At 49.7% G+C, this 24,131-nt stretch overlaps 8 protein-coding genes and 1 non-coding gene across 9 annotated transcripts; 5 read left to right on the top strand and 4 right to left on the bottom strand.

Annotated features, from left to right (window-relative positions):
• The first annotated feature begins 301 nt into the window (after positions 1-301).
• Positions 302-2,277, top strand: ASPSYDRAFT_503404 (putative integral membrane protein (Pth11)). The gene is made up of 5 exons (XM_040848049.1): positions 302-921; positions 1,012-1,265; positions 1,357-1,512; positions 1,573-1,713; positions 1,779-2,277. Exons 1-5 carry the CDS (start codon positions 708-710, stop codon positions 2,172-2,174), a joined length of 1,161 nt encoding a protein of 386 aa, XP_040697639.1. The 5' UTR covers positions 302-707; the 3' UTR covers positions 2,175-2,277.
• A 538-nt stretch (positions 2,278-2,815) lies between these two features.
• Positions 2,816-4,178, bottom strand: ASPSYDRAFT_136656 (uncharacterized protein; the record flags this gene model as incomplete). The annotated part of the gene is made up of 5 exons (XM_040840771.1): positions 4,030-4,178; positions 3,891-3,974; positions 3,672-3,832; positions 3,233-3,639; positions 2,816-3,162 (listed from the first exon to the last, which is right to left on the bottom strand). Exons 1-5 carry the CDS (start codon positions 4,129-4,131, stop codon positions 2,816-2,818), a joined length of 1,101 nt encoding a protein of 366 aa, XP_040697638.1. The 5' UTR covers positions 4,132-4,178.
• A 5,007-nt stretch (positions 4,179-9,185) lies between these two features.
• On the bottom strand, positions 9,186-10,813 carry ASPSYDRAFT_61798 (MFS transporter; the record flags this gene model as incomplete). Its single annotated transcript, XM_040850035.1, has 5 exons — positions 9,186-10,058; positions 10,107-10,424; positions 10,480-10,594; positions 10,645-10,707; positions 10,755-10,813. The coding sequence occupies 5 exons, from the start codon at positions 10,811-10,813 to the stop codon at positions 9,186-9,188; spliced, it is 1,428 nt and encodes a 475-aa protein (XP_040697637.1).
• Positions 10,814-11,164: 351 nt separating this feature from the next.
• ASPSYDRAFT_94326 (uncharacterized protein) lies at positions 11,165-13,576 on the bottom strand (the record flags this gene model as incomplete). Its single annotated transcript, XM_040852956.1, has 4 exons — positions 11,165-11,605; positions 11,659-12,058; positions 12,124-13,366; positions 13,420-13,576. The coding sequence occupies 4 exons, from the start codon at positions 13,574-13,576 to the stop codon at positions 11,165-11,167; spliced, it is 2,241 nt and encodes a 746-aa protein (XP_040697636.1).
• Positions 13,577-13,795: 219 nt separating this feature from the next.
• Positions 13,796-13,868, bottom strand: ASPSYDRAFT_t127. The gene has a single exon. It is a non-coding gene; the product is annotated as a tRNA-Lys (tRNA).
• A 1,236-nt stretch (positions 13,869-15,104) lies between these two features.
• ASPSYDRAFT_50580 (uncharacterized protein) lies at positions 15,105-15,945 on the top strand. The gene has a single exon (XM_040848113.1). The coding sequence runs from the start codon at positions 15,385-15,387 to the stop codon at positions 15,679-15,681; it is 297 nt and encodes a 98-aa protein (XP_040697635.1). The 5' UTR covers positions 15,105-15,384; the 3' UTR covers positions 15,682-15,945.
• Positions 15,946-16,297: 352 nt separating this feature from the next.
• Positions 16,298-17,769, top strand: ASPSYDRAFT_503319 (uncharacterized protein). The gene is made up of 5 exons (XM_040848048.1): positions 16,298-16,530; positions 16,577-16,613; positions 16,667-16,734; positions 16,780-17,261; positions 17,328-17,769. The coding sequence occupies exons 2-5, from the start codon at positions 16,586-16,588 to the stop codon at positions 17,698-17,700; spliced, it is 951 nt and encodes a 316-aa protein (XP_040697634.1). The 5' UTR covers positions 16,298-16,530; positions 16,577-16,585; the 3' UTR covers positions 17,701-17,769.
• A 436-nt stretch (positions 17,770-18,205) lies between these two features.
• Positions 18,206-20,172, top strand: ASPSYDRAFT_1163171 (uncharacterized protein; the record flags this gene model as incomplete). The annotated part of the gene is made up of 2 exons (XM_040840127.1): positions 18,206-18,737; positions 18,821-20,172. 2 exons carry the CDS (start codon positions 18,206-18,208, stop codon positions 20,170-20,172), a joined length of 1,884 nt encoding a protein of 627 aa, XP_040697633.1.
• A 1,206-nt stretch (positions 20,173-21,378) lies between these two features.
• Positions 21,379-22,301, top strand: ASPSYDRAFT_136651 (uncharacterized protein). Its single transcript, XM_040840770.1, has 2 exons — positions 21,379-21,652; positions 21,720-22,301. The coding sequence occupies exon 2, from the start codon at positions 21,726-21,728 to the stop codon at positions 22,038-22,040; it is 315 nt and encodes a 104-aa protein (XP_040697632.1). The 5' UTR covers positions 21,379-21,652; positions 21,720-21,725; the 3' UTR covers positions 22,041-22,301.
• The last annotated feature ends 1,830 nt before the right edge of the window (positions 22,302-24,131 follow it).

The raw sequence follows: 24,131 nt of genomic DNA, 5'->3' as shown, positions 1-24,131 counted from the left end.
ACAGAGTTTGACGAATGCACCGATCTTAGGGCTCGGGAATAGTGGCAGACACTGTACTCTACGGAGAGCAGACTCTCAGTGTCATCGGTCTCCGCCGAGTGGAGTTCGAGTCGCCACGACGCTGAGCCAAACTTCCGATGCTTGAAATTGGGTCTCTTCCTTGGGAGAGTTACATTGAGGGCCAAACAGTGGGGCGTGTCCACCAAATCTTCAGAGACTCTTCAGTCAGTCGTCACCAAGTCGATCTTGGGCTGAGCCGTCAAACTTAATTGCCGGATCCGTTGCTTCTAGTCTGACATGGCCTCGTGCCCGGGCCCGTGAATATACCTCGTCTATTCCTTGTCTATTCCCTTAGTATCTCAATAGTCCCTAGACAACTGACATGCACCCTGCATCTGTGAAGCTGAAGCTGAACCTGGCCTGGTCTGTCTCCGTGGCTAAGCAGGGTTCATAGACTTCATAGCACATAGATCGCCCGGTCCCCATGCTCCGGATCTCTCAGCTCCTCGTGCAGATGCGAGACTACGTCCGTCTGTCGTCTGGGTCCCACTTTCCGGATACTTCTTAATATCTCGACCCTGCCCTCCCCGACCCCTCCGTGCCATCGGTGCTCTACCCATCCCTCCGCTCTGAAACGGCCATACGTACGTACGTACGTCGTACATACATACCGTCTCACCAATTCTCCCGTTGGATGGAGTCACGCCATGGGCTGGGTGCATAACCTCCAAGCCCGCGATCCAGACGACCACACTGCCCGCGTCATCGCAGTATGCATGACCTTTGCGAGCGCGTCCCTGGTCGCCGTGGCCCTGCGCTTCCACGTCCGCATCTGGGTGAAGAAGGCCGTTTGGATCGATGACTATGCCGCGCTGTTTAGTGCCGTCCTTACGATGGCGTATGCTTCTCTTGCTGTTGCTCGTGCGTCTCCCCAGCCTATCCTTCCACCTCTTTACCCGGGGTAGGTAGAGGAAACTAGTATGCTAATTGAATTGTTTTCTTCTTGTGTAGAAACCCGCTGGGGCCTAGGCCTGAGCGCCGAGTACTTCCCACCCGAAAACGAAATCCCGTTCAGCAAGATGCAGTATGCCGGCGGGCCGATCTATACGCTCTCCCTGCTAGGCTTCAAGATTTCGCTGCTGGCGTCGTATCTGCGCATCGGCGGGTTTGTGAAGACGTATCGCCTCGTTATCCATGCGGTGATTGCGGCTTGTGTCTGTAATCAGATTATCTTTACATTTCTACTTTCGTTTGGGTGTAATCCGGTGCGTTACTTATACTTACTTACCACCCGAATAATAATCGAACTACTGGGAGATTGTCATATGGCTAATGGGGTATGGATGGTGTATACAGGTTGCGAAGCAATGGGACCAGACGATTCCAGGGAAATGCATCAATACTGTGGCCTCGTATTATGCGCTCGCGGGGACGAGTCTGGGCTTCGATGTTATCATCATAGCCCTACCGTTGCCGATTCTGATGCGACTGCAGCTGAAGTTGCGGCAGAAGGTGGCATCCATTTACCCTAGACCTTATGGAAATAAGATAACTAACTGGTTTACGGTATAGATCTTCCTCGCAGCCCTCTTCGGCCTCGGCTTCTTCGTCACTATCATCCAGATCATCCGCGTCTTCACGATCAAGAACCTGCGCACGTATACAGACAGCCAGCCGATTATCATCTGGTCCATTATCGAGATTAGTCTTGGGGTGTGTTCTTCCTCGTTTCTCCTTCTCCCAAGTTATGAGTGTCAATGCTAATAAGGATGTTCAAGGTAATAATAAGCTGCGTCCCCACATACGGCCCCTACGTACGCGCCCTCGCAATCAACATCTCATCCAACAACCGCAGCCGACGCCAAACATACGATGTATCCGGATATGGCAGGTCTGGCAGGTCTGGCGCGGGCCAGTCATATAATCTTTCTTCGCGGAATATGAAGAGCGGTGGGAGTCGGGTTTTTGATAACAGTGTGTCTGCGACGGGCATTGTGGGATCGCCCAGTGTGAGGGGGAAGAATTCTTCGACGGAGAGTATTCTGGCGGATCGTGATGCGATGGATACCTTTGAGCATGGGCATGAACATGGCCAGGAGGGGAAGAGAAAGAAGGGGATTCATATTGCGACGGAGGTGAGGGTTGAGAGGGGACCGAGAGGGGAGGACGAGTGAAGCTATTCACTTTGCTATTACTGTTTATTTATGATGACTTGGATGGGTTTGTATATAATGATGTTATACCCAAATTATACTATATTATGTTGTTATTCCAGACGCAGTTTCCGTCAGCGTAGTTACGGTTCCCATAAAGTCAATTTTCCTTCACTATATATTTTATTATCATTTATTTATTAATTAATTAATATTTATTCAATAGTGCTGACAGCCACCGGATTCCACATGCAAATGTCCAGGCCGGGGTTGGTCGGCATGTGATTGCAAGACCATCAAATCGGGCGTATCGAGGCTATGAAAGGCTACATGAAAAGTGTATGTGAAGATCGCCCATTTGACATCCACAGTTCCACTTCCACTTGGAGAAATTCCTGATCCTGATCCTAAATATTCCTGATCCTTTGGGGCTTTCCGATGGCCGATCGCGGTCCACCCGGCGGCGCCGACATACCCTGGAAGCCCGCACGGAGATCGTCAAGCGAAATTAGATGACAACAATAAGATGTTTTAAATTGTTCTTCATCATTATCCTGTATTTGAATTTTAAACTGAATTTGCAGTATGCTCGATGACGTCGAGCATTTCATATCCTCTCTCGTAGGTATTGTCTTCAACGCCAAAATCCCCCTGCAGACACTTCAGCACGACCTCCTCGTATCGCTTTCCAACTCGCGATTCGAGACGTCTCTGCGCATGCTTGACTGCGGTGCGAATAGGTTCCGCTGGAGCTTGATGGCAGGCTCCCACAGGCCGATCTCCAAGAGGACGACGCCGAGGGAGTAGATGTCGTGGATTTTCTTGAACGGAGTGGTTGGCTGGCCCTGGCGCTCTGGATGGCGGTAGATATCTCGATTCGGTTCGAAGAGGATCCGCTGGAGACTGGTTGGAGACCATAGGGGGCTCGGAAGGTCGAATACGAACGCGATATAGTTTTTGTCAGGTAATTCCCTCCATCCGACACAGGGAAGGATACGAAAAGTCTGTTCTTTTGGCTGATGTAGCAACCTCGCAAGAGATTCAACTCTGCCTCTTGTACGTACATCAAGGCGAGACACCTGTTCCAGAACCATTTGCAAGCACCTGCGCATTATGCCGGTGATTTTCCTGCACATAAACATGGGAATCTCTGATCAGGACGCTGAAAAAGCCCTGGTTCCCCTCTGGGGCAATCTCTTTGAGGTGGGAGTCCCGCGACGACGGTAGTTCAAGAGTAGTATGCTCTCCTGCACCTTCGCCTGTACATTGCTGAGCCAGGCGAATAGTGGCGTCCTTATCGAAGCCAAGCCGCCTGGATGGCTCGTCCGTTTGGAGGTGTCTCAGATGGTCTGGAGATATCCCCAGCTGGAATTCCGGTCTTTGAATGACTTCAGGATTGTTTCTACCCGGTTCTCGTCCCGGAGAGACCAGCGCAGGAGCAGGAGAGTCGGTAACAAAGGGCTTGTCCGACCGCTGCTGGAGACGTCTGGCAACGCAGTAAGCAAGCTGCTGAAAAACTGGCGGGTCGTCCCATTCGAAGGCCCGTCTGGAACACAATATCGGCGCTCTAAGAGCTCAACGCATTTTCTGAGGATTGATTCAATTTCACGTGCGAGGTGCTCGATTTGTTCTTGGATATCGGGATCGAATTGTTCAAACAAGGTCTTGCCGCCATATACCTATACGCGCGGCGAAAGTGGGTATATTTACTATGAGATAGAGATATGAGAAACCGACCCAGGACACGGAAAAAGACAAATCCTTTAGAAGTTTACTTTGGAAGTTCTCATCCACGACGAGGTTGTAAAGTGCATTAGAATCCTAGAGCAGTGTCAGCTACGTCCACACCGGTTCTGGGACCCCTATATCGTTGAACCCTCTGGCATCTGATAGGTATAGGCTCGGCAGTTCTTTCGCCGTATCGAATCAACGCATCGACAACAGCGACCGTCAAGCCTGCCGCAAACAAAGGATCCATGGTTCAAAGACGGGAATGGGCATCATGAGGGGCACCATGAGGGTGCGAGGCTGGCTGTTTCCAGCTGCGGGGCTGACAGAGAGCACTGACCTCATTGGACATCGTTGCCCAGGATGAGACGCCAGAAGATGACCTCCAATTGAAGATCTCCCGCGCTGGGGCGTCTCGTATTCTGGCGACGTGAGCCCCAACAACTTGACGCATCGACCGCACATCAACATCTCCAGAGCCACCGAGGAAGCAATGGCGGAGAGTTCTCTAGACGACCAATGGATAAGTGCGTGGACCGATTCTACTGATGATATGTTGCTGAGACAGAAGCGACCTGCGCAGAAATCAAGCGGCCGGCACAAGGCCACGATACGCTATCATGGACAGCGTCAATTTCGAGGACTCGAGTGTCGACTGTCGATAGTCTACGCTTCAGCGAAAACCTCGACACGGGCATGATTGGAAATCTAGGAAGTCTGCTCTCCGCGGTTCAGAACATGAAGCTCAAACAGTTCCCAGCCGACCGCATAGAAGAGGTCCGGACGGTTGGTGTCGGAGAAACGTTTTCTGTCTCTGAGAGCAAATTCGATGGCGATATCATAGCTGTAAAGCGTATCCGACTTCATGAAGACATGGTCAACGCCAACCGGACCGCGTTCCAGCGACGCCTGCAGGCTGTGCTGAGAGAAATCCGGATCATGCACCACCCCCCTCTTGCCCATCACCCGAATATTGTTAGTCTGCTGGGATACGGCTGGGTTTTCGAAGAACAGCGACTCTCGCCTTTTATAGCAGTGGAGCTTGCTCGGGAAGGCTCCCTGCGGAACTACCTGACACAGACAGAAAGGCACTTCAAAGCAAAGCAGATTTTTGCTGGAGATATTGCGGCTGGGCTGATGGCCCTTCACAGGTGTAGCATAGTCCACGGTGATCTCAAGATCGACAACGTGTTGATTGCTCCTTCGCTTGACCGTCCGTCAGGGGCAGTTGCCAAAGTGTCGGATTTTGGCCATTCCATCATTCTCAGCCCAGAGACTGAAGAGACGGCTCATTACTTTGGTACGGAGCTGTAAGTCAGCAATAGGCTGCATTTTCTCTGATATAAACTGAGGTTTCTGTCCAGATATAACGCGCCTGAGGTACGCCATCAAAGAAGCCAGCCCATCCCGGTTGAGCAGCTCCACAAGTGTGATATCTGGGCATTTGGGCTCTGTGTGTGGGAAATACTAGCAGACGGCCAAATATATTTTCAAAAGTCGTGGAGGGATAATCCGGCCTACTGTCGGCCAACATCGTCTCTGACTTCATCCATGAGTATTGTGGAACTAGACAATGAGCCAGCTCCTGAGGTGGATGACAAGCATATATTTGGGCGATTCGACCCTTGCCATCTGCAAACCCTTGCTCAGTCATTCGTCCAGCGAATAATGACTCCTGAAATGTGGTTCGAAAGGAAGATTCTCCTCGCATTGTTTAAGCATACGTTACAGATTGACCCCTGCCAGAGACTATCAGATCTAAGTCGACTTCCGGTCATGAATACCTGGAAAAATTCTGCCGGGGGCTCCTTCTTACAGTCACAATTGGCTTCTCTTGCCATGGCAAGTGAGATGAAGTACACCATATTCGCCGGGCATAATAGCATGCATATACCTTGGGCACATCAGCAGACACTACTACACGACCTGGAAACAGAGGCGGCAAGGGGTCACCCTTCCCTGAGTGTAACGGAAGCCGCATTCCAGGTCATGCTGTGCTATATAAATGCATTTGGAACGTCGAGGGATAGTGGCAAGGCCACTGCCTTCCTTCAACGCGCAAGCAGTGCAGGCCACATACTGACTCGAACTTTCGGCCCGCAAATAGAGTCGGGACTCTTGCAGGGGGGCGAAACGTCAAGGCCGCCTCATAGTTATGCAGAATCTCTCGCTTTAGGGTTTCGTCTTACCAGCAAGTTGAAAGCGTCTTCTAGTGTCGACGTGCACTTTGGCAAAGCTATAGTCAAATATCCTGATTATATGTCCTTCAAGAATGGACTGGTGGATCTACGATCGACATATGCTGAATATGGTGATATCACCGTGGTCACAGTGCGGAATCACAGACACCAAGTTCGTTACAATATCCTTGAGTTTGCAATCTGCCACCATGACAGCAAACTGGTGGAAGAGGTCTTGTCCACGTTGCCTGATATGAACATTAGCAAGGAATCCCTCCTTCACACCGCCGCTCGCTGCGGGAACTTGGACACAGTGGAACTTTTGATGAGGTACTGGAGCTCAACAGGTTCCTTCGATGCTTCTGCGCCTCTCTACTGGTTGTTCTGTTTCTCAGACACACAGATTGACCGGCTTGTCCGGTTACTGCAAGAGGTATGCAGAGAACAGTTCAACGTGGAAGAAGCCCTAGACCGGGCCATGCCTGTCAAAGAAGAAACTCCCCTGCACCCTCAGTGGCCTTTTAAAGTACAGGGAACTCCGCTGGCAACTGCTGTTTCTTCGGGAAATACTGAAGCAGTCAAGGCCCTCCTCCAACTCGGGGCCAACCCCCTGGTCCCGGCCTTCTCGCCCAGGGAGGACCAGGACCACTTGATGGCGGATTTCACACCACTACACATGGCGGTCAAGTACAATTTCCCTGGGATCTTCGACCTCCTGTGGCACTCGGCTTTTCCCAGCGGACACGTAATGATGGAAGCCGCTTGCTCTAACCAGCATTTGAGCAGGCTCCCTCTCGCGTGTGCGTTGTCGCCCTTGTCCAATGCTGAGCGATTGGCGATACATGGAAGTAGGCATATGGATAGATTACGAGAAACTGTGTCGTTAATTTCTCCAATGGTGCAGCAGCAGGATCCGGATGGTAGGACTGCTGTTAGCCAGGCAATTGACATGGAAGATATCGATGCCCTGGAGGCTCTACTAACCGATTGTCCTGAACTTGCCATGACCAGGATCAAAGCCACCTGGGATGGGGGTCTCTACACATATCCACTGCACCTAACCACACAGGCATTCTCTGACCGAGAGTCCGAGGAACTTAGAAGAATCATTCTTTACATTCTGCGACTCGATCCAACGGCGATAGATCGCCCCGATGCGTCATCGTTCAAGCCAATTCACATTGCCGCTATGGGCAGTTCAACTTCGCTGGTAAAGATGCTACTTGAGCAAGGGGCTTCTCTAGATAATACAGGTAAATCTGGCAGAACGCCTTTGCATGCCTGCAATACTGCTGCCATGGTGCAATTACTACACTCCCGCGGTGCTTCGCTCAACCAGCGAGATTCGAAAGGGATGACTGCAGTACATGTCGCAGCAAATAAGGGAAGCGAGGATGTTTTACGATCACTTAATCAGTGCGGCGCAGAAATCAATCTCACTGATGACGATGGAAGCACCGCTTTACACTTTGCGACCAAAGGGAAACATCACAGAGCAGCCAAAGTCCTTCTAGAAGCCGGCGCATATGTTGATGCGCAAGACTTCCGCCAACAGGCAGCACTCCATTTAGCTCTCAGCAGTGAGCAGTATGGCCTGGCACATACCCTGTTCGAACACAGGGCAAATCCGTTCTCACAAGACTTTCTAAAATCGTCCCCCTTCCTCATTGCATTGGCCTCGAAGGACGCTTCCATCTTGAAGGAATTCTTGAATCATTCGGGAATTCATTCCTTGTCTCATGCTTCTCTCATCGAGGCGCTGTTTTGGGCTGCAGCAAATGGCGAACCGGCAGCATTGGCAGTCTATTTGCCGTTTTTATACCGTACGTTGCCTAGGACTGAAGACATCAACTACACAGACGCGGCAGTTGCTGTACATCGCGCAGCTAAAGCATGCAGAGTGGACCTTATGGAAGTCCTTTTATCCCACGGATTCCACCTCGAGAGCCTTGATTCGGAGGGAAACACGCCCCTAATCTCCGCCTGCAAAGCAAACCGAATACAACCGCCGAATAATGTCGATTCCGATAAAAGGAACAGCATGTGTGAATACCTCCTCCACAGAGGCGCCAACATCTTAGCAGCAAATAAAACCCATCAAACGCCGTTCCTCATCGCACACCAGTCCCAAGACCTGCCATTGATGACACTCCTTCTTGATCATGCTGTTGAAGCGAATAAACAGGCTCCATCCTCCCATCTTAAATCTCTTTTACATTATGTATTGGAAGATTCCGAGGAGCCTCTGCCTACACTACCCCGTCAAAACGTGATCAGGTTGTTTGACGACAAGACGACTGGCAAAGAACTGTTTGACGCTGCGCTTGATATCGAGAATTGGCACCTTGCGACATACCTTTTAGCTGGCAAATTTGTAGAAGACTTGCACGCAAACTCTATCCGTCTCCCACGCGAACCCCAATACAGTGATGACGATGGCGTTGACATTGACATTGACATTGACCGTGATATAACTCGGCAGATGAAGTCCGCCGTGCGCCACTTCTATGCAGAGCGAAAGGACTGGGAGATGGTTGCTTACTTATATCGCAGAGGGCCTACTACTGCTACTCAAAATCAGAATTCGGATTGGTATCATCAGTATCTGAACAGCCGCCGGCTCTCTGTGGAGTTCGAAGAAATAAACGCCATTGTGTTTAGATTCCTATGGACTGGGTTTGGTTACGATGGGAGAGGTAGAAGAAGACCTGGAGAAGAAAAACGGGCTGCGATGCGGTCCTGGCTCCTTTAGCTCTTGTTCTCGGTGGTGCAGGTATAGTGGCAGGAGGAGGGCTGGGGGATGGATATTGAATGTACTACCTACATGTTTTATATATATCCTTTGAACACTGATCTGTGCTACAGCTCGGCTAATCCTCCCTCCATTTCTTCTCCGGGCCCCAACAATACCCTGTGTCTAGTGCATAGTAAATATCTTTTCAAAGGGTATTATTATTTTAGTCTCACAATACATAAAAAGCCAACGTCCATATCTATACTAATTAATGCATAAAACAGGCCGTTCGTGTCTATATAAACAAAGGATATAAACTTTTGAAGCTCCTACTCCCACAACGAATATCAGGGGAACTAACCGACCGATATAGACTCCTGAAACAGCCCATTAGAATATCTTCCTAGCACGCTCCCTAAGAACAGCCCCAAACCGATAGAATATAACCGGCATGGGAACAAGAAGCAGCGCAATAAGTCCTAGCAGTGTATTCCCCCACCCATACCCAAGAGCACGGTACATATAAGGCCCAGCCAGCGGGAGCAACGCCCCAAACATCGAGCGCGTAACAGTGATAGCCGCGATCCCAGACGCCGCATACCGCGGATAGCAATCAATGACATAAGTCTGCAGCGTGCTGAATATACCGATCATGCCCACAGCGAAGGGGGCAAGCCCGATAATGGGCACGATCCAGTGGGTAGGCTTTTGGACGGACCAGCCGTACCAGAAGAACGAGATGGGGACGAAGAGGGCAAAGACTATGGCCAGCGGCAGCCGCATTTCTGGGGTGAGGGTGTTGTTGTTGCGTGCCTTGAGGCGTTTCAGGACTTTATCGCTTGTGAGGCCGAAGATGATCTGGCCGATGAGGAAGCCCAGGCCGAGGCCGATGTTGGCGAGGCCGCTGGTGGAGAGCGGCCAGTGGTATGTGTCTTCGAAGATGGAGGTGACTGTTGTGAAGAGGAGGTAGAGGCAGCCGTAGATGACGGCGATGTAGAGGGCGATGAGGGTGACGATGGGGGAGTGAATGAGGAGTTGAATTGGGATTGTGAGGCGGTGCAGGAGGAAGCGGAACGCTGCTCGGTGGGTTTTGATGGGTTCTTGGTCTTTCTTTTCGTAGCAGCTTCTGAGGTCGGGTCTGTCCAGCTCCTTTTGCAGCTTGCGTGTTTTGCGTTCCATTAGGATCACTGGGTTGGTCTCGCGGCTGAAAATGATAACGAAGGTGGTGAAGGTGCCGCCTGTAATAGTGAGCACCCAAAATATCTATAAAATTAGTATTTAAACAGTCACTTAGACGGCATTTATACTAACCCACCGCCACCCAACATCCTGCGCAATAAAGGCACCGCAAATCGGACCAATGACAGGTCCAAGCAGAGGACCCAGCGAGAAAATTGACATGGCAAGCCCTCGCTGCTCAGGCGCAAAGAGATCTGATATAACTCCACCGCCAATTGTCAGACAAGCAGACCCGCCCATTCCGGTGATGGTTCTGAAGACAATCAGGGCGGCGATATTAGGTGAAAGAGCACATCCAATCTGAAACAAAACGAACAGCGTCGTTGCCACGTTCAGGACGATTCGGCGGCCGTATAGTTCACTGAGGGGTGATAAAATAAGAGGTCCCACCTAGACAGCTTGTCAATGAATTGAGGAAGAAGAAGCATGGCAGACGCAGACTTACGGCGTAACCGAATAGATAAGCTGTGACCGCTAGGGTGCTTAATATAGACGAAGTATTGCCGAGTTCTCGCGCGGCGTATCCGGCAGCAGGGGCAAAAAGAGTAGACGCAAATGGACTGATACAGTTATTCTCGTGTAAACTCCAGCGTATATAAAGATTTCATACCTGATTAATGTGACGATACTGACGATACCTAGAAGAAACCATTTCCGAGAAGGTGGGTAATTCCTGGAAAATTTAGCACTGGCAATCGTTCATTGAATTATTGTTACTACCTTGGATTTTGAGGATCCTTGTCATATTCCCAGCCGACTATTCCTCTGGGAAGGTCCATGAAGAGCGGTTGCTTCATAATACCAGTCAGAGAGTCTTGATCAAGTGGAAATGCATGCAACATACCTCGTTATTTTTTTCGTTGCTCTTTTTTTCGTCCTTACCAGCCATGTTAGTGAGTACTTGCAAGACAGGGAGATGTTGCTGTTATTGGAAAGAGCAGCAACTGGTGTGCTTTTGTATAGAACTCTGTCGGGGTGGGTGGAAAGTCCCCGTAAATGTGGTTAGCGTCATCCGTTATGATTGGCTCCCTCGGTCTTCGGATGATTTAAATCCGTATTTACGGTTAGCGTAGACAATGTCTTGGCGTAGTGTATACGGAGTTAACGGAGTAATAATCGATACTCGACAACTATAGCCAGTTCTGCAGATCCAGAAACTCGTCGAGATCGCCAAACCCCACTTCTCCGGTATCTGGAGGCATTTCCACCGACTCGTGGCTAGGCCCAGGCGCATTGCTGCCTAGAAAGTAGTCCCCGATGTTGTTATCAAGTTGAAACCCCTGAGTTGAATCTAGACCCGGCCGGCACGAAGGAGACCGACAGTCTTCATGTTCGAAACATCCAATACCAAGGGCTTCAAGATGATGGGGGGCGAGCCATTTGACTTTATCGGCAGCTGAACTGTCGCTGCCTAGGAGATTTAGTGCCGACGCCCCTAACGAGGTTGTGTAGATATCATCCGGTGTCTGAGAATTGTCTTTGTAGAAACTCATGTCCGGGACCTTGTTGTCTAAACTTAGGAGCTTCTCTTGGATATGGCGAGCACTGCTTGGGAGTGTTGCAATCATGACCTAGACAGAGGACTCAGTAAGATGTTACGAAAACGAGACGAGAGAGAACATACCGTCATCATGACTTTCCACCGATGAGCAAGACCGCTACGCTTCGCGATACTGTCCGAGATTTTTCTCCCCAGAGCCAAGCGCGTGCAAATAGATCGTGTCTGTGCCTGAAGGAGTCCGGGGTCTCTGGACGTTAGGGCGACGTAGAAGAGAGTTAGAGTCGAGCTAAACAAGGCCCGAATCGCAAACCAGCTCCCGCCGCCTAATAGGCCCCGTTTATACATGTCTTCGCATAGGGTGATGATGTTCTCGCATGCCTGGATGCATATTGTCGCGAGCCATCTCGAGCTCGTGCTATCTGCCTGGTCTGGATTTCCTGGGTGCACCATGAATTGTCGGAGAAAGGGGCGGTATATGTAGAGTTGCGTGTGTGCGTATAGTATGCAGAGGGTAAACCGGGCTCTATATAATTCTTTCTGTCAGTTCCCTCTCCTCTCGCAGCAATGTGTAATCTGCCAAGGACCTACGCGGCGAGTTCAGGGTTGTCGGGTCCATTCCCAAGAACGAGATGATCGGGTAACTCTCGAACCCATTGGTGAAGCTCCTTTTCAATTCCTTTTAATCTACCCATGCTCACAAGATAACTTCCTACACCCCCTGTCTGGAGCAGGTTGGACTGGTTCTCAGAGTAAATCTGTTTGCCCGCCTTTTGAAAAACATGATGCAGTCGTCGGTAGATTGTTGCGATGGCCGTGAGACAGAATTCACCTTCTGGCTGCGGCAGGATTTGTCGCGCTTCAATAGAAGAGTCGCTAACCTCAGTCGGGGCTTCTTGGTCAATCTCCTCATTGTTGAGAAGAACTGGAAGCCCACAGGTAGCGGCAACTTCGTTAGTGAGCGTCCAAACAGCCCAGAATACTCGCTTGCCGGTTTCCCGCTGGATCAAATCCTGATGGGTTGTGGAGGAGTCCACTCGATGGAGTCCCATTCGTACCGCCACTGATAGCGCGGCGCTCACGTAGGTGTAGCAGGTGAAGACTCGAGTGGTTGAGAGGAGGTAGAGGATCTTGAAGAAGATGGCCTGGAGGGAGACAAGGTCTTTGCAATCGGCAATGTTTTGCAGCTGTAAGCTTTTCTCATAGTAAAGGGACGAGTTCGAGAGTACATCGTTCTCGTGTTCATCAACGCCGCTGATGAACAGACCGCCGTATGCTAGAACTGCGTATAAAAGGGCAAGGAACCGCCATTCCTCTATGCTATAATGAGACGGATCAAGGGAATAAACAAGCGTGAACAGATTATCGAAGGACGGGCGGTGGATGATGTCAAAGAGAATCTGGGCATCCAACGCGGCGTCAACTAGCTTCCTAGCCAAAACCTTCGGTGGGAGCTCGACATCAACCGGGGGTCCGCGGGTTGTGTCGAAAAGACCTGGGACTGCAAAGACAGCAGGGACACGTTTATGCGTCGCGTCAAGCGCCCAGTCTCCCAGTTTGTGTTTGAAGCCTTCGATAAAGGTGCGATCTGCCGAATAGCCTGTGAACTCTAGGTCTCCTTTCTCAATAGGTTGATAGATTTTTGCACCGGGCTGGCCTGCCTGCGCCTGTGGCAGGCCTCTCGGTCTAGGTGATGGTCTTGTAGTAGGCAAGTCTGGAGCAGCAGCCTGGGCGGATGCTTCTTCCATGGCCTTTATTCGGCCCTCGAGCAGTTCGATTTTCTCCTCAGTTGCCGTTTTCCGCTTCTTGCGGGCTGGCTCGGAGAATGTGCAATCTGACGAATTAACATTGGCATTCTTTCAAAGTGGTAGGTGGAGGGTACTGTACCGTAGAATGAGGAAGTGCACTGGCTACATGGTTGGGTTCTGTCGCATTTGACTTTCCGTCGGCGGCACGCATCGCAGGAGGCCTTTTTGGGGAGTTCATTCTGTGGCTTGGGATTATGAGTCGAGGTTGTTACAGCAAACTGGACTCCGTTTACCATCTTGGTGGAGCTGGAAGTTGGAATTGATGTAGGTAGTTGTGTTGTCGACTTTCGCCCAGGTCGCTTAGTTAAGCCGTTCCAGCTTTAAAAAACATCCTGCGCCCAACTAGGCCAGCCGTCTATACGTACGTACGTACAGTAATGCTCTGAAGAGGAGAGAGGATAAGCTCCAGTTTTCGTCCGTGCGGAGGCAAGGGGGGAAAAAAAAATAAAAAAGAAAGCCCAACGCGGGGCTCGAACCCGCAGCCTTGAGATTAAGAGTCTCACGCTCTACCGATTGAGCTAGCCGGGCTAGTTCATGCAAACGGAAAATTTTTATGACTATATAAGGTCAAAACAGAGGATAATTCCATGTCCAGGTCCAGTCCCTAGTAACTCGATGATGTTGTTGTATTGACAAGATTCGTAGATGAACGTTGGCCTGGCTAGCCTCAAACCGCAATTTCTTGTATAATGCGCAGGTTATGAGGCCTCACTACTGCATTCAGAAGTAAGTTTCTAACTTTCGCGTTCTATATTGGAGCATTGTCTATATATATATATATATATATCTGTCTATCTGTCTATATAGTAGGGTTGCTCAATGTTTGAGTTGCAAGTGTTCGAGTTGACTATTTCAAGTCTTACGAATACAAACATGGCATCTCCAGGTCTTTCCTAGGCAAGGAACTGCTATTTCCCTTTCGTCGTCCCTTTGATAACTGACTTGGATGTAAATGCCGCATCCTACCCCTTGAACTTGATCTGTAGGCTGCGGTCTATGATCTCAGTCATCGACGTTACATGTCATAGTGCAGCGAGTAGCGACCCTACGGAAATTTGCGAGCGGCTGAAGACCGGACAAGTCCACATTCCCCCAGAAGGAGTACAATTTCGTCATCTGAATGCCATACAGGATCCTTTACTTGCTAGCGCAGAGACACGGCGACCAGCTGGCATTGGCCGGGTTTTACTCCGGGTATAGAAGTTTGCTGCGCAGTCACTTGGCGGATTTATGTTGGTGATTTCGCTATTCCTTTGATGTTACCTTGTTACCTTGCATGATCAAGGAATGATACTAGCGGATACAAGATATTAGGTTTGTAACTCTATTTCTGCGGTTGCAATGCATATTCACCAAATGTCTATGGTTAATTGCGATCAGCCAAACACCAACTGATGGACGGTGTCAGATTGACATCGAGATATCCGAGAGTTGCATTATCTGACGTACCAAGACCGGCCGAGTGTGCGCCTTAAACAAGGCCTCCGCCCAAGGCTACTCTTAGTATCCTCGGCATTCGGTCTGCTGGCACCGACATTGCGGTGTATTTGCTCGACCAGTCAGATCGGCGGATCAGCATCTGGCAGCCAGGCGAAGCTGCAGGTGAGCTCCCAGCCACTCTTGGCTGCACGCTTGGCTGCAGAACCTGACTGGGCTGGTATCAGTTCTGCACAGTGGGGCAGCCCTGGTAGTGGATAAACATGCTAACAATGCCAGTGCTGTGCCGCTTTGTGGGCTGGAGTTGCTTGCGAGGTCTAATAAAAGGCTTTGACTGCTTTGAGGCTGCTGATGACGGCCTAATAATAGGCTTTGAGCGGCCTTGAAGGATCTAGCTAATAATAGGGCGTTGGTGAATTCATCCCCAAGGGTTAGGATTAGGCTTTGATGAGCTGTTCCCGCATGCATGAAGCTGCTTTCCGGACATATATAAACATCACCCTCCCCCTTCCATTCTGCATAACACTCCAAGCAACTCTTCAATTCCTTATCACACCACAAATATCCATCAAACCGAGCCAGATCATACCATAATACCTCAATCAAGATGAAGACCACCATGATCACCTCCATCATCGCTGCGGCCCTCGCCGCTCCCCTCGCCAGCGCCTGGACAATCAATGCCTGCGGCCACACCTTCTCAGGCGAGGGCTCTAGCGCCTGCACCACAGTCTCCTGCGACACGGGCGAGATCGTTGACTTCAACGCTGGCAATCCGGGCGGAGCCATCGAATTCAACCTCTACTCCGACGCTCAGTGCACCAACGAGATCACCCACTTTGCGTCTGACAAGTTCGGCTATGAGCTTCCTCAGAACCTGCGCTCTTTCTTGGTTCTTACTTAGATGTTGAACGATTTATTTTCTGAACGAGTTATATTCTGAACGAGTTATATTCTGAACGAGTTATATTTTGAGACAATAATGCAATCATTCTTTGAGGGCGGGCTCTGGCTATCCCGCCTATGTGGTAGCGGAGCGGAGCCATATGATATTGGGATTTTGTTTATATACAGCGAGCCAGTTTAATAGCTGTTAATTATTTAATTTATTATCGGTGATGAGGGGAAAAGGAAACCAGAAAAATAAATTAATATTCTTTGTTGACCACTTGACCTTGTTCAAACCGACCCAATGTAGACGTACCTGCAGTAATTATGTCCCTTTAGATTGCAAGCCTGCCTCACTATGCAGACCAGTCGGTACTATAATTATTAGGTTCATCACACGTGTAATTCGTTTTCTGGAAAAATCGGCGAAGCCGAGTCGCTGATATCACCACTCCCCGGTGTGCAGCCACGATTGGACACTGATATAGAACCATGGGTCAGCCCCCGAATCAAGTAAAAAGTCGGCGGTTGAATCGGCAGTGGCGACGTCGAGTCCGAGCCCAATATAACCCAATTGACGACCCCAAAGAGTAAACGAACGTCTCAGTGCCCAGCGATTTCTATTTCAAGTTCTCCCATGCCTGACAAAAGGCAGGGCCGCGCCGGACTGACCGATAATGGCTTGCTCCGGGTCAACCTCAGCACGCAGATTCTGTGCATTGCCCTTGTGACACCGGTGGTGATCCTGAGGCTGATTATTCGGAAACGGCTGAGACAGCCGTTTAGTGTTGAGGATGGTATGTATTCAGCGAGGTATTGGACTGGGCTTCATGCTTACTAGACAGTGACCTGTTTTCTGGCCTGGGTGAGCGACTCTCCGATTTTTATATGCTGGCTTCTTACTGGAATAGCTTTTATTTATGGGCTATTGCACGTGTTCTATAATGTGTATGCACGGATCCTCAGTCAGGTTCTGGACCACTTTTCTAACTATCTTGCAGACGGCTTCGCTGGTGGTGCAGACAATATAGCGTACTTGACTCAAGATGAGAGCGACACCAGCTTCAAAGTCCGTATTACTCCCCTTAATCAAGAATATCAACTGACAGCCAAGATATTATACGCATCAACAATCATCTACGCACCGCTCGCCATGACAGTCAAAGTAACGCTCCTCCTCGTCCTGGCCAGAATCTACAGCCCGTTTCGCGGCGTCATAGCCGTCTACGTGCTTCTAGCCCTCAATGTCCTCTACTATTTCATCATCCTGTTCATAAAAGCATTCATATGCGACCCCGTTTCAGCATACTGGACCGAGATGACCAGACCAAAAGGGAGTGGGACATGCCTCGACCGGTCTGCCGTGATAATCGCCGACTCCCTGATCAGCGTGATTTCCGACATTGCGATTTTCGTGCTTCCCGTGGTTTTCACCTGGCCTTTGCAGATGCGCAAGAAGGTCAAAATCAAGGTCATTTCGCTTCTGGGCCTTGGTGGGATTGCGGTGGGGTTTAGTCTGTATCGGTTGGTGTTGCTGATTGTAGATGGGAATTCGCCTGACCAGTCGATTCTTTTCATGAGGGTTCTGTTATCTGGGTATGAATCCAGTTTAATAAAAAAACTCACTGCTTCTGTTATACGATACTAATAATAAGGGTATAGAAATGCCGAGGGAGGAATCGGCCTTATCTGCGCCTGTCTGCCCGCGCTCAGCAAGTACATAACCCTCCGTCGCCAGAATCGCCGGCCATCACAACGCGACCAAGAAAATGCTGGTTGTGTGAAAGCGAATCCCATCTTCGACGGGTCTTCAAACTGCAATAATAATGGCTTCGCCGGTGCGTCTTTACAAAGTCATATGGAGACGCGTATATGGCGCGGGTCGGAGGGGTCTGCGGTGGACGCTGCTGGTACTATGCCCCTCCAGAGTGAGATATCGAGATCGTCTGCAGGTCGTAATAGCCCGTTGACTATTCGGACGAATGTTGTTGTTCATCGAGAGTCGGAGAATAATCCAGAGTATTCGCCGTCGTGATTGGGGCTGATGGTATTTGTTTACGTAGATTGTATAATGAATCTGCAGTTGAAATAGATGGTAGAACAGCTCAGTGAATAGAAATGAGATCTCACTCTACTCTTAAAAATTCATAGTGAATTAATAATTCCTTCAGCAATAGATGCTGATCATTAATAGGTCATGCTCTTGACAGGAGTTCTGGCAAAATAAGTAGAGGAGCGGCCACCACTCCTTCCACAGCAGTGCTCAGTATCTACACTTGGTGTGAAAGGAACATGTGTTATCACTAATGCTATTTTCTTTCTTTGTTCCTGTCACTGTTCACTGAGTCCTAGTTGTGTTTGATATGATACAGACAACAATTGTGACAACACTTCACATCAACACAATAATATGCACTCTCCAGCTTCTGATATGTTCACTAACTGGCATATAAAATACTCAAAGATGGAGTATTCTGCAATATCCAAGCTTCAACAGCTTTACGACCACCGGTTTCAATTGGAAGATCCGCATCGTCGCCATGTATCTCCACGAACTCCCTGCCGATATCCTTTACTGCATCGCCGATGAACTCGATTATTCCTGGACTGTCAGCTCGCTTGCACTCGTCAACTCGCGTCTCCATGAGGTCCTCAACCCCTACTTATACCGATACACCAAGCAGTACTCGCACACCGGCGCACTTTCCTTCGCGACTTGGCATGGCCCCAACTCGGCCGTGACAAACCTGCTCGTCTTGCAGTCGAATGACCTTGACAAATTTACATGGCAAAAGCTCATGTCATCCGCAGCTATAAGGGGTGATTTAGACATTGTCAAACTGTTTTTGGACGTTGGAAAAGGGTTACACGCTTCTTGCGGGTGGCCGTCAACTCTCCCTCGGTATCTGGATTCTGGACTTTGGCATGCAATGGCTCAACATCATGAACCTGTTATTGAGCTGCTAATACAGCATGGAACGGCGCCCGTCCTACGCGACGACGCGAACTTCGTACTCTACCGGGGTGTTTGGACGCACGTACCCGTTGCCAAGCTGCTGATACAGCTCGCTCGTCAGTCTACAGTTTCAGGCTCGGTCTCGGTTGCAAATCTACTTCAATACGCTATTCGAGATCCCGACGGTTGCAATCCTGAGATTATCCACTACTTATCGACCATGAACCTGACCCAACCGCTTTATGCCGTTCGATAAGGGATGGCCATGGTCTGGGATACTGCAGCGATCCGGAAACAGTCCGATGCTTGCTGGAGTACGGCGCCGGATCTGCACTCCCTGGTGAAGCTCTCCGCGGAGCGCTGGATATAGCCATTATGCATCGCAGGCTTAATGTTGCAAGGACGCTACTGGAATGCGATGATATTACGCAAGCTCTACATGAATGGATAGCAGCAATAGACATGTTCGACATGGCTGTCGTGACGGGATCGGAACGGTTGGTATGTGAGATTCTGCAGAGCGGCGCCTCCGTAGAAGGATGGAGTGATAATGAATCTGTTTGTGAACCTCCGCTCATGCGCGCTGTGAAGAATCGCCAGGAAAACATGGTGAGACTGCTGCTTCGCCATGGAGCAAAGCTCCGCTCGCAAGCCCTAATCGAAGCCATCAGATTGCGCAGCGTGCCGATGACGAGAATGCTGCTAGATGCTGGCGCTGATCCGAATTGCAAAGACAAGTTATACATGCGTGGTCTAGCCCTACTGGTTGCAGTGGGCCATGAGGAGCTGTTTCGACTTCTAATCGAGCGAGGCGCTGCCATGCCGAGTGGTGACGACCTCACGAGTATGCTGAAAGGGATACTCAGTAAAAGTGGATTACCCGAACTGCAGATGATGCTGGATAGAGGCGTGTCACTCGCAAATCAGAGCTTCAGTCTGCTCCAGTTCGCAATGAGGGGAACACTGGAGATGCTGGATTTCTTATACAACAACGGCTTTTTAAAAGAAACGACTTACCCAGACGCGAGATATATGCGTCATGTCTGGGCTCTCATGGCAAATCCTTTATTTATCCTTCATCCTCATTTACTTGGGTGGCTTTTGGATAAAGGCCTGGTTGACATGCCATGCTGCGGCGCTGACCCGTACTCGATACTTGTGGGTTTGTTCCAATCCAACGCAGACGATCAGCAGAAAGAGAAAACGGTTGATGAGTTAGTGAGACACGGCATTGATATAAACCTCACGACGCAACAAAACAGCCGCCCGGTCGTGTGGAATAAGGTCATCCTGCACTCCAAGGTAGCCCTCAAAGCGTTCCTGGATCGCGGAGCGAAGATGCTGCCGGAGCATGCGGACGGCCACAAGTCCCTTTTATCCCGCTCGAGATCTGCCGAGCATCTTGAGATGATGTTGAATGCGGTTCTGCGCGACTCGTCCCGTGCGCAGGCGCGGAGGCTGCTGTTGGATATGAAAGAATATGCGGGAGAGAAGAAGTGGCCTACTGTGAGATGCCTGGAGCGCTTCCAGTATCAGAATGGTCTCTATTGATGGTTCAGTAGCCACGGAGCAGGAGTGTTATTTTCTGGTTGAAAGGGGTGACTATTTGCATTTAGAATGGGAAGATAGTGGTATTAATGGATGTTCTTAATCGAAGTATTATAGTCCGATATGTTAACAAATACAATCTAGGCTTAGTATTACTGAATAGACTTAACAGTCCTGCGTAATAGCCACCAGAGAATCCGCGTACATAGGACGCCATACTACGGAGACATTATGATGAGAGTAAATCTGGTCCTTATCCCGTAGTATAATTCGAGTTGGTGAGTTGGCCGTGGAATGAGCGAGGGCAGCATACTTATATTGCACCTTTCTCGCCAGAACTTCCTGTCAACAGCAACTATCTCTCAATCGCTAGATTCATTAAAAAGGCGTTTGAATTATACTATCTATCAGAACCGATTCCCAAGACAATCCAGTTTTCCAACACATAGTTTGCAACCGCATTTCCTCTTATCAACTTCTCTCCCCTACCACAACAATGACAGAAAACAAGCCCCAGATCCTTCTTCTCTGCCTCGCATATCAAGAGGACCTCGACGAAACATACCGCTTGCTCTTCAGTAGACTCTCCGAAGTTGCCCACGTCAAGAGCGCCAGAAATCCAAGAACCGCACTCCGAGAAATGGCCGAGAACACATTCAAAGCAATCATAATAACAGACGCAGCCCTGGCCATTGCCGACGGCGATCAATAGTCTGGGTGCAATACAGTTTCCTGCAGTAGCTTCACCAGCTGCACCAGTAGTCTACTGCCCTACCATGGGCAAATAATGAATCCGCTTGGATCGTGGAATGGATGACAATCAGACCCCTATCAAGGAAAGTCCTAAGTGCGCCGACTGACTGAGATCTCAGCCACAAAGACGAGGGAAAGGCTGTGTCAACTATAATTTTTGGATCTAGCGAACAGTGATCTTCCTATACTATACTGTTCCTGGTGGCATCTCGCGATCACGATCAGACAAGAACAGAGGTTACACGGCGAAGAGGCTCTGCCACAATTAAGTCAATACCATGATGATCACTTCTCTGTGTTCTGTGATTATTGGCTGTCGTATACGAGGGCAATCCCTTTTACCCCTTGGCAGCTGAGGCTGAGGCGGCGATCAGTTGGAGATTCGAGGCTCGGCAGGACATATCGATGGCCCAGGTTGCGAGGTTGGCCAGACTTTGTGATTGAAAGACTTGTTTTGCTAGCAGTTCTCCTTGTGAATGGTGCAACCAACTGAAACATCAACCTCACGTCAATTTTGCTTGGTGATGGCTGAAGCTGCCAAGTGACTGTGGTGTAGCATCTCGTATACATGTTATCTCAGCGACGACAAGGCAGAGTGGGAGGCGTCGACTGGCTTGACATATAAAGCCCTCTCTTTCCAGAGATAAAACCTGACAGAAACTCATTCCCCACCAGCAGTGTCTCCGCAAAGAAACTCAGAATATCGTGCTCTACCTTGATCTATCAGTAAGTCAACTCAAGCTCTATACCCTCGGCAAGTCCCCATATACGATAGCTAAAGAGCCGCTTGTGCCAGGCCCAACATGAAGCTCAACTCCAGCATCCTCGTCTGCGCCTCGTCTCTACTGGTGACTGCCCATGGTGCGTCCATCCGGATGTGCTATAATGCAGACTTCAAAGACTGCATCGATGTAGCCGCACCGCACGGACAATGCGTCTATGTCAACAAGGCATACAACGACCATGTTTATTCGGCAAAAGTCCCCATCGGCCACCACTGCGACTCGTATGATGTCGCTTGCGCGCCCGGAAGTATGCTGATCCAGGGCATAGATCGGGAGGGGTACAGAGGACTCCCTGAAGGTCATCGGGTCAGCGGGTTTAAGTGTTATGACTAGGCTCTGTGTTGTGCAGCTAGTCCGAGCGAGGCTGCTATTTTTTCGGTCTCGGCTAATGGTTATGGCTAATTAGTTTTTGCTTGTGGTTGCTCGGATCATCGCTACTTTGGTGGATGGTGCTCTAGGCGTGCATCATAACATGCACATTTCCGTCCATTCAACATGGAACGGGTTCCTGAAATCAGCATGACCCTTGCGGATGTTGGTACTTGCAGCGTATGGTTAAATAATATTAGAAGGAACTCAATCTTTGCTGTAGGGACTTTACCTTGTGCTTTATTGGAGTAGGTAACTCTGCTCCTTTACCGGTAGATGCCATATCCTGGTAGACGTGTAGTATAGGGAATTGGAAACATACCAGCTCTGTCCTGCCACTTCGGAGGCGGCCCAATGATGCGTGAACTGGACTTATTCTGACTTGGCCGTCTTGTCGTTGTGCCCCTCCATTCCAGCCTCCTGGTCAACAAATACGAGCGATCAACAGAGGCCGAGACGCTAGATTCTGGGCAGCCAAAGCCTTTCTCTCGACATCTTCACAAGCTCTTATCAGGAAGCTCAGCTCAACCTCAGAACGCAGGTCACAGACTTATCAAATTGGTCAAGGGCTGATCAGCCCTGAAGGAAGCCGAGTAACCGACCGTCCACTCCTCGTATACTTGTGTGATATTAAGTGCCGAGTGTGAATCTCCTTGGCTGCCCTACCATTGGAGCCTCAATACGAGGTGGGGGTTTGATCTGCAGTGGGATTTTCATGGCGCCGTCATGGCGCCCTGCCAAAAGGCTTGTGTAGTTCGTGGTGTCTGCTGGACGGCTCGTGTTCTTTGCAGTTGACATGGAAGGGAACAATGTGGAGGCTGTTTGTGCGCGGAGGGAGGCCAGGGCGAGTTAATTAGGCTGTCAATATGTATGTAAGGTGGTGACACTGGGAATATTGCCAGGTTGTGGTGTGGGAAACAAAACCTGGCGGACGTGGGCAGATTGTGGGCTCGGGGTGGCCATTTGGGCATTCTCGAAGGGAGTAGCAGCTGCCTTGATGAGCCACCGGTGGTAAGGACATAAAGAGAGATTCCGATTGCTTGCGAAATACGTGTGATCTATTCAATATGGGATGATACTCCCTTGAATGTGTTTAGTTCTTGAACAACCACGATCGTTACTTGCTGTGCATCCCTTACCTGGAATCTGTAGACGACAGAGGGGTGGACGACAGAAGATTTGTGGCATGGGGTTTCCCCTATGAGATCTTCTTGTAGACTCTACCCAAAGGCTCGATAAATACAGTATTTCTTAGGTCTTCTAGTTATCTATCTTATTGATTATCCATTGAAATTCGCCCCCTTGGCTTTCTGCCGTCGTACTGGACGTATACCTCTTTCAGCTTGGGCTCATCGTAGAAAAGTCCGGATTTTTCCTCGTAGCAATCTTCTTTGCGACCATAGTTCTCTTGAGGTATTCAACCTGAACCTGGAAGTGAGGTCCTATTCCACGAGGATGCGTTCGGCCTGCTCCAAATCTAGCCGGAGTAAACCACCATTGCGAGCACGACAGAAAGTTAGTACTTGTAGTGGACTATCTAACGAATGATGATTTACTTATACATGCCTTGATTAAACCCTATAACATGAATAGCTACTGAGTGTTGAGGAATAACTAGTATGTCGTGAGTCTGCCCTAATCCGATTCGACAGATACTCTACAGAAGAGTTCCAAAATGGCCGCTTAGAACGAGGAGTACGGCTACGGAAGATTCCAGCGAACCCGGTAGGAACGGAAGAAGCTATTTCCTTATAGGACAAAGCTTGGGCTACACTCGAGCAAGTCTTTGGCATTCGTCCGGCGGACTGCCTATCTCGGACATCGAGGACGTCCGGCAGGGAAGAGCATCCTTCTATTTACTCCCACCCAATCATACCACAAAAGTAGTCCAACAGCCCTGTCCACGCCGCGTCATCCAACTATTAGCAACGGCTAAGCCTCCAGCCCAGCGGCGCATGACATTTAATCCCAAGCATTTTGACCAAGTCTGCTACCCCAACATCCCCAACCCCCCCTCAACATATTCGCCTGCCGGAATAACAAGCTCTCAGCAAC

This window comes from Aspergillus sydowii, assembly GCF_001890705.1.
Source record: "Aspergillus sydowii CBS 593.65 unplaced genomic scaffold ASPSYscaffold_15, whole genome shotgun sequence".
Classification (NCBI taxonomy): domain Eukaryota; kingdom Fungi; phylum Ascomycota; class Eurotiomycetes; order Eurotiales; family Aspergillaceae; genus Aspergillus; species Aspergillus sydowii.
The sequence above is the reverse complement of the archived record's forward strand: the minus strand, read 5'-3'. Positions and strand labels throughout refer to the sequence as shown.

Bases quoted from the DNA above. Each gene is read 5' to 3' on its own strand.
- ASPSYDRAFT_503404 (XM_040848049.1), top strand. From the start codon at position 708: ATGGGCTGGGTGCATAACCTCCAAGCCCGCGATCCAGACGACCACACT. The intron at 1,266-1,356 runs GTGCGTTACTTA...TGGTGTATACAG, and splicing joins TTTCGTTTGGGTGTAATCCG to GTTGCGAAGCAATGGGACCA. The intron at 1,513-1,572 runs GTGGCATCCATT...TTTACGGTATAG, and splicing joins AGCTGAAGTTGCGGCAGAAG to ATCTTCCTCGCAGCCCTCTT.
- ASPSYDRAFT_50580 (XM_040848113.1), top strand. From the start codon at position 15,385: ATGAAGACCACCATGATCACCTCCATCATCGCTGCGGCCCTCGCCGCT.
- ASPSYDRAFT_503319 (XM_040848048.1), top strand. From the start codon at position 16,586: ATGGGCTATTGCACGTGTTCTATAATGT. The intron at 16,735-16,779 runs GTCCGTATTACT...CTGACAGCCAAG, and splicing joins AGAGCGACACCAGCTTCAAA to ATATTATACGCATCAACAAT. The intron at 17,262-17,327 runs GTATGAATCCAG...ATAAGGGTATAG, and splicing joins ATGAGGGTTCTGTTATCTGG to AAATGCCGAGGGAGGAATCG.
- ASPSYDRAFT_136651 (XM_040840770.1), top strand. From the start codon at position 21,726: ATGAAGCTCAACTCCAGCATCCTCGTCTGCGCCTCGTCTCTACTGGTG.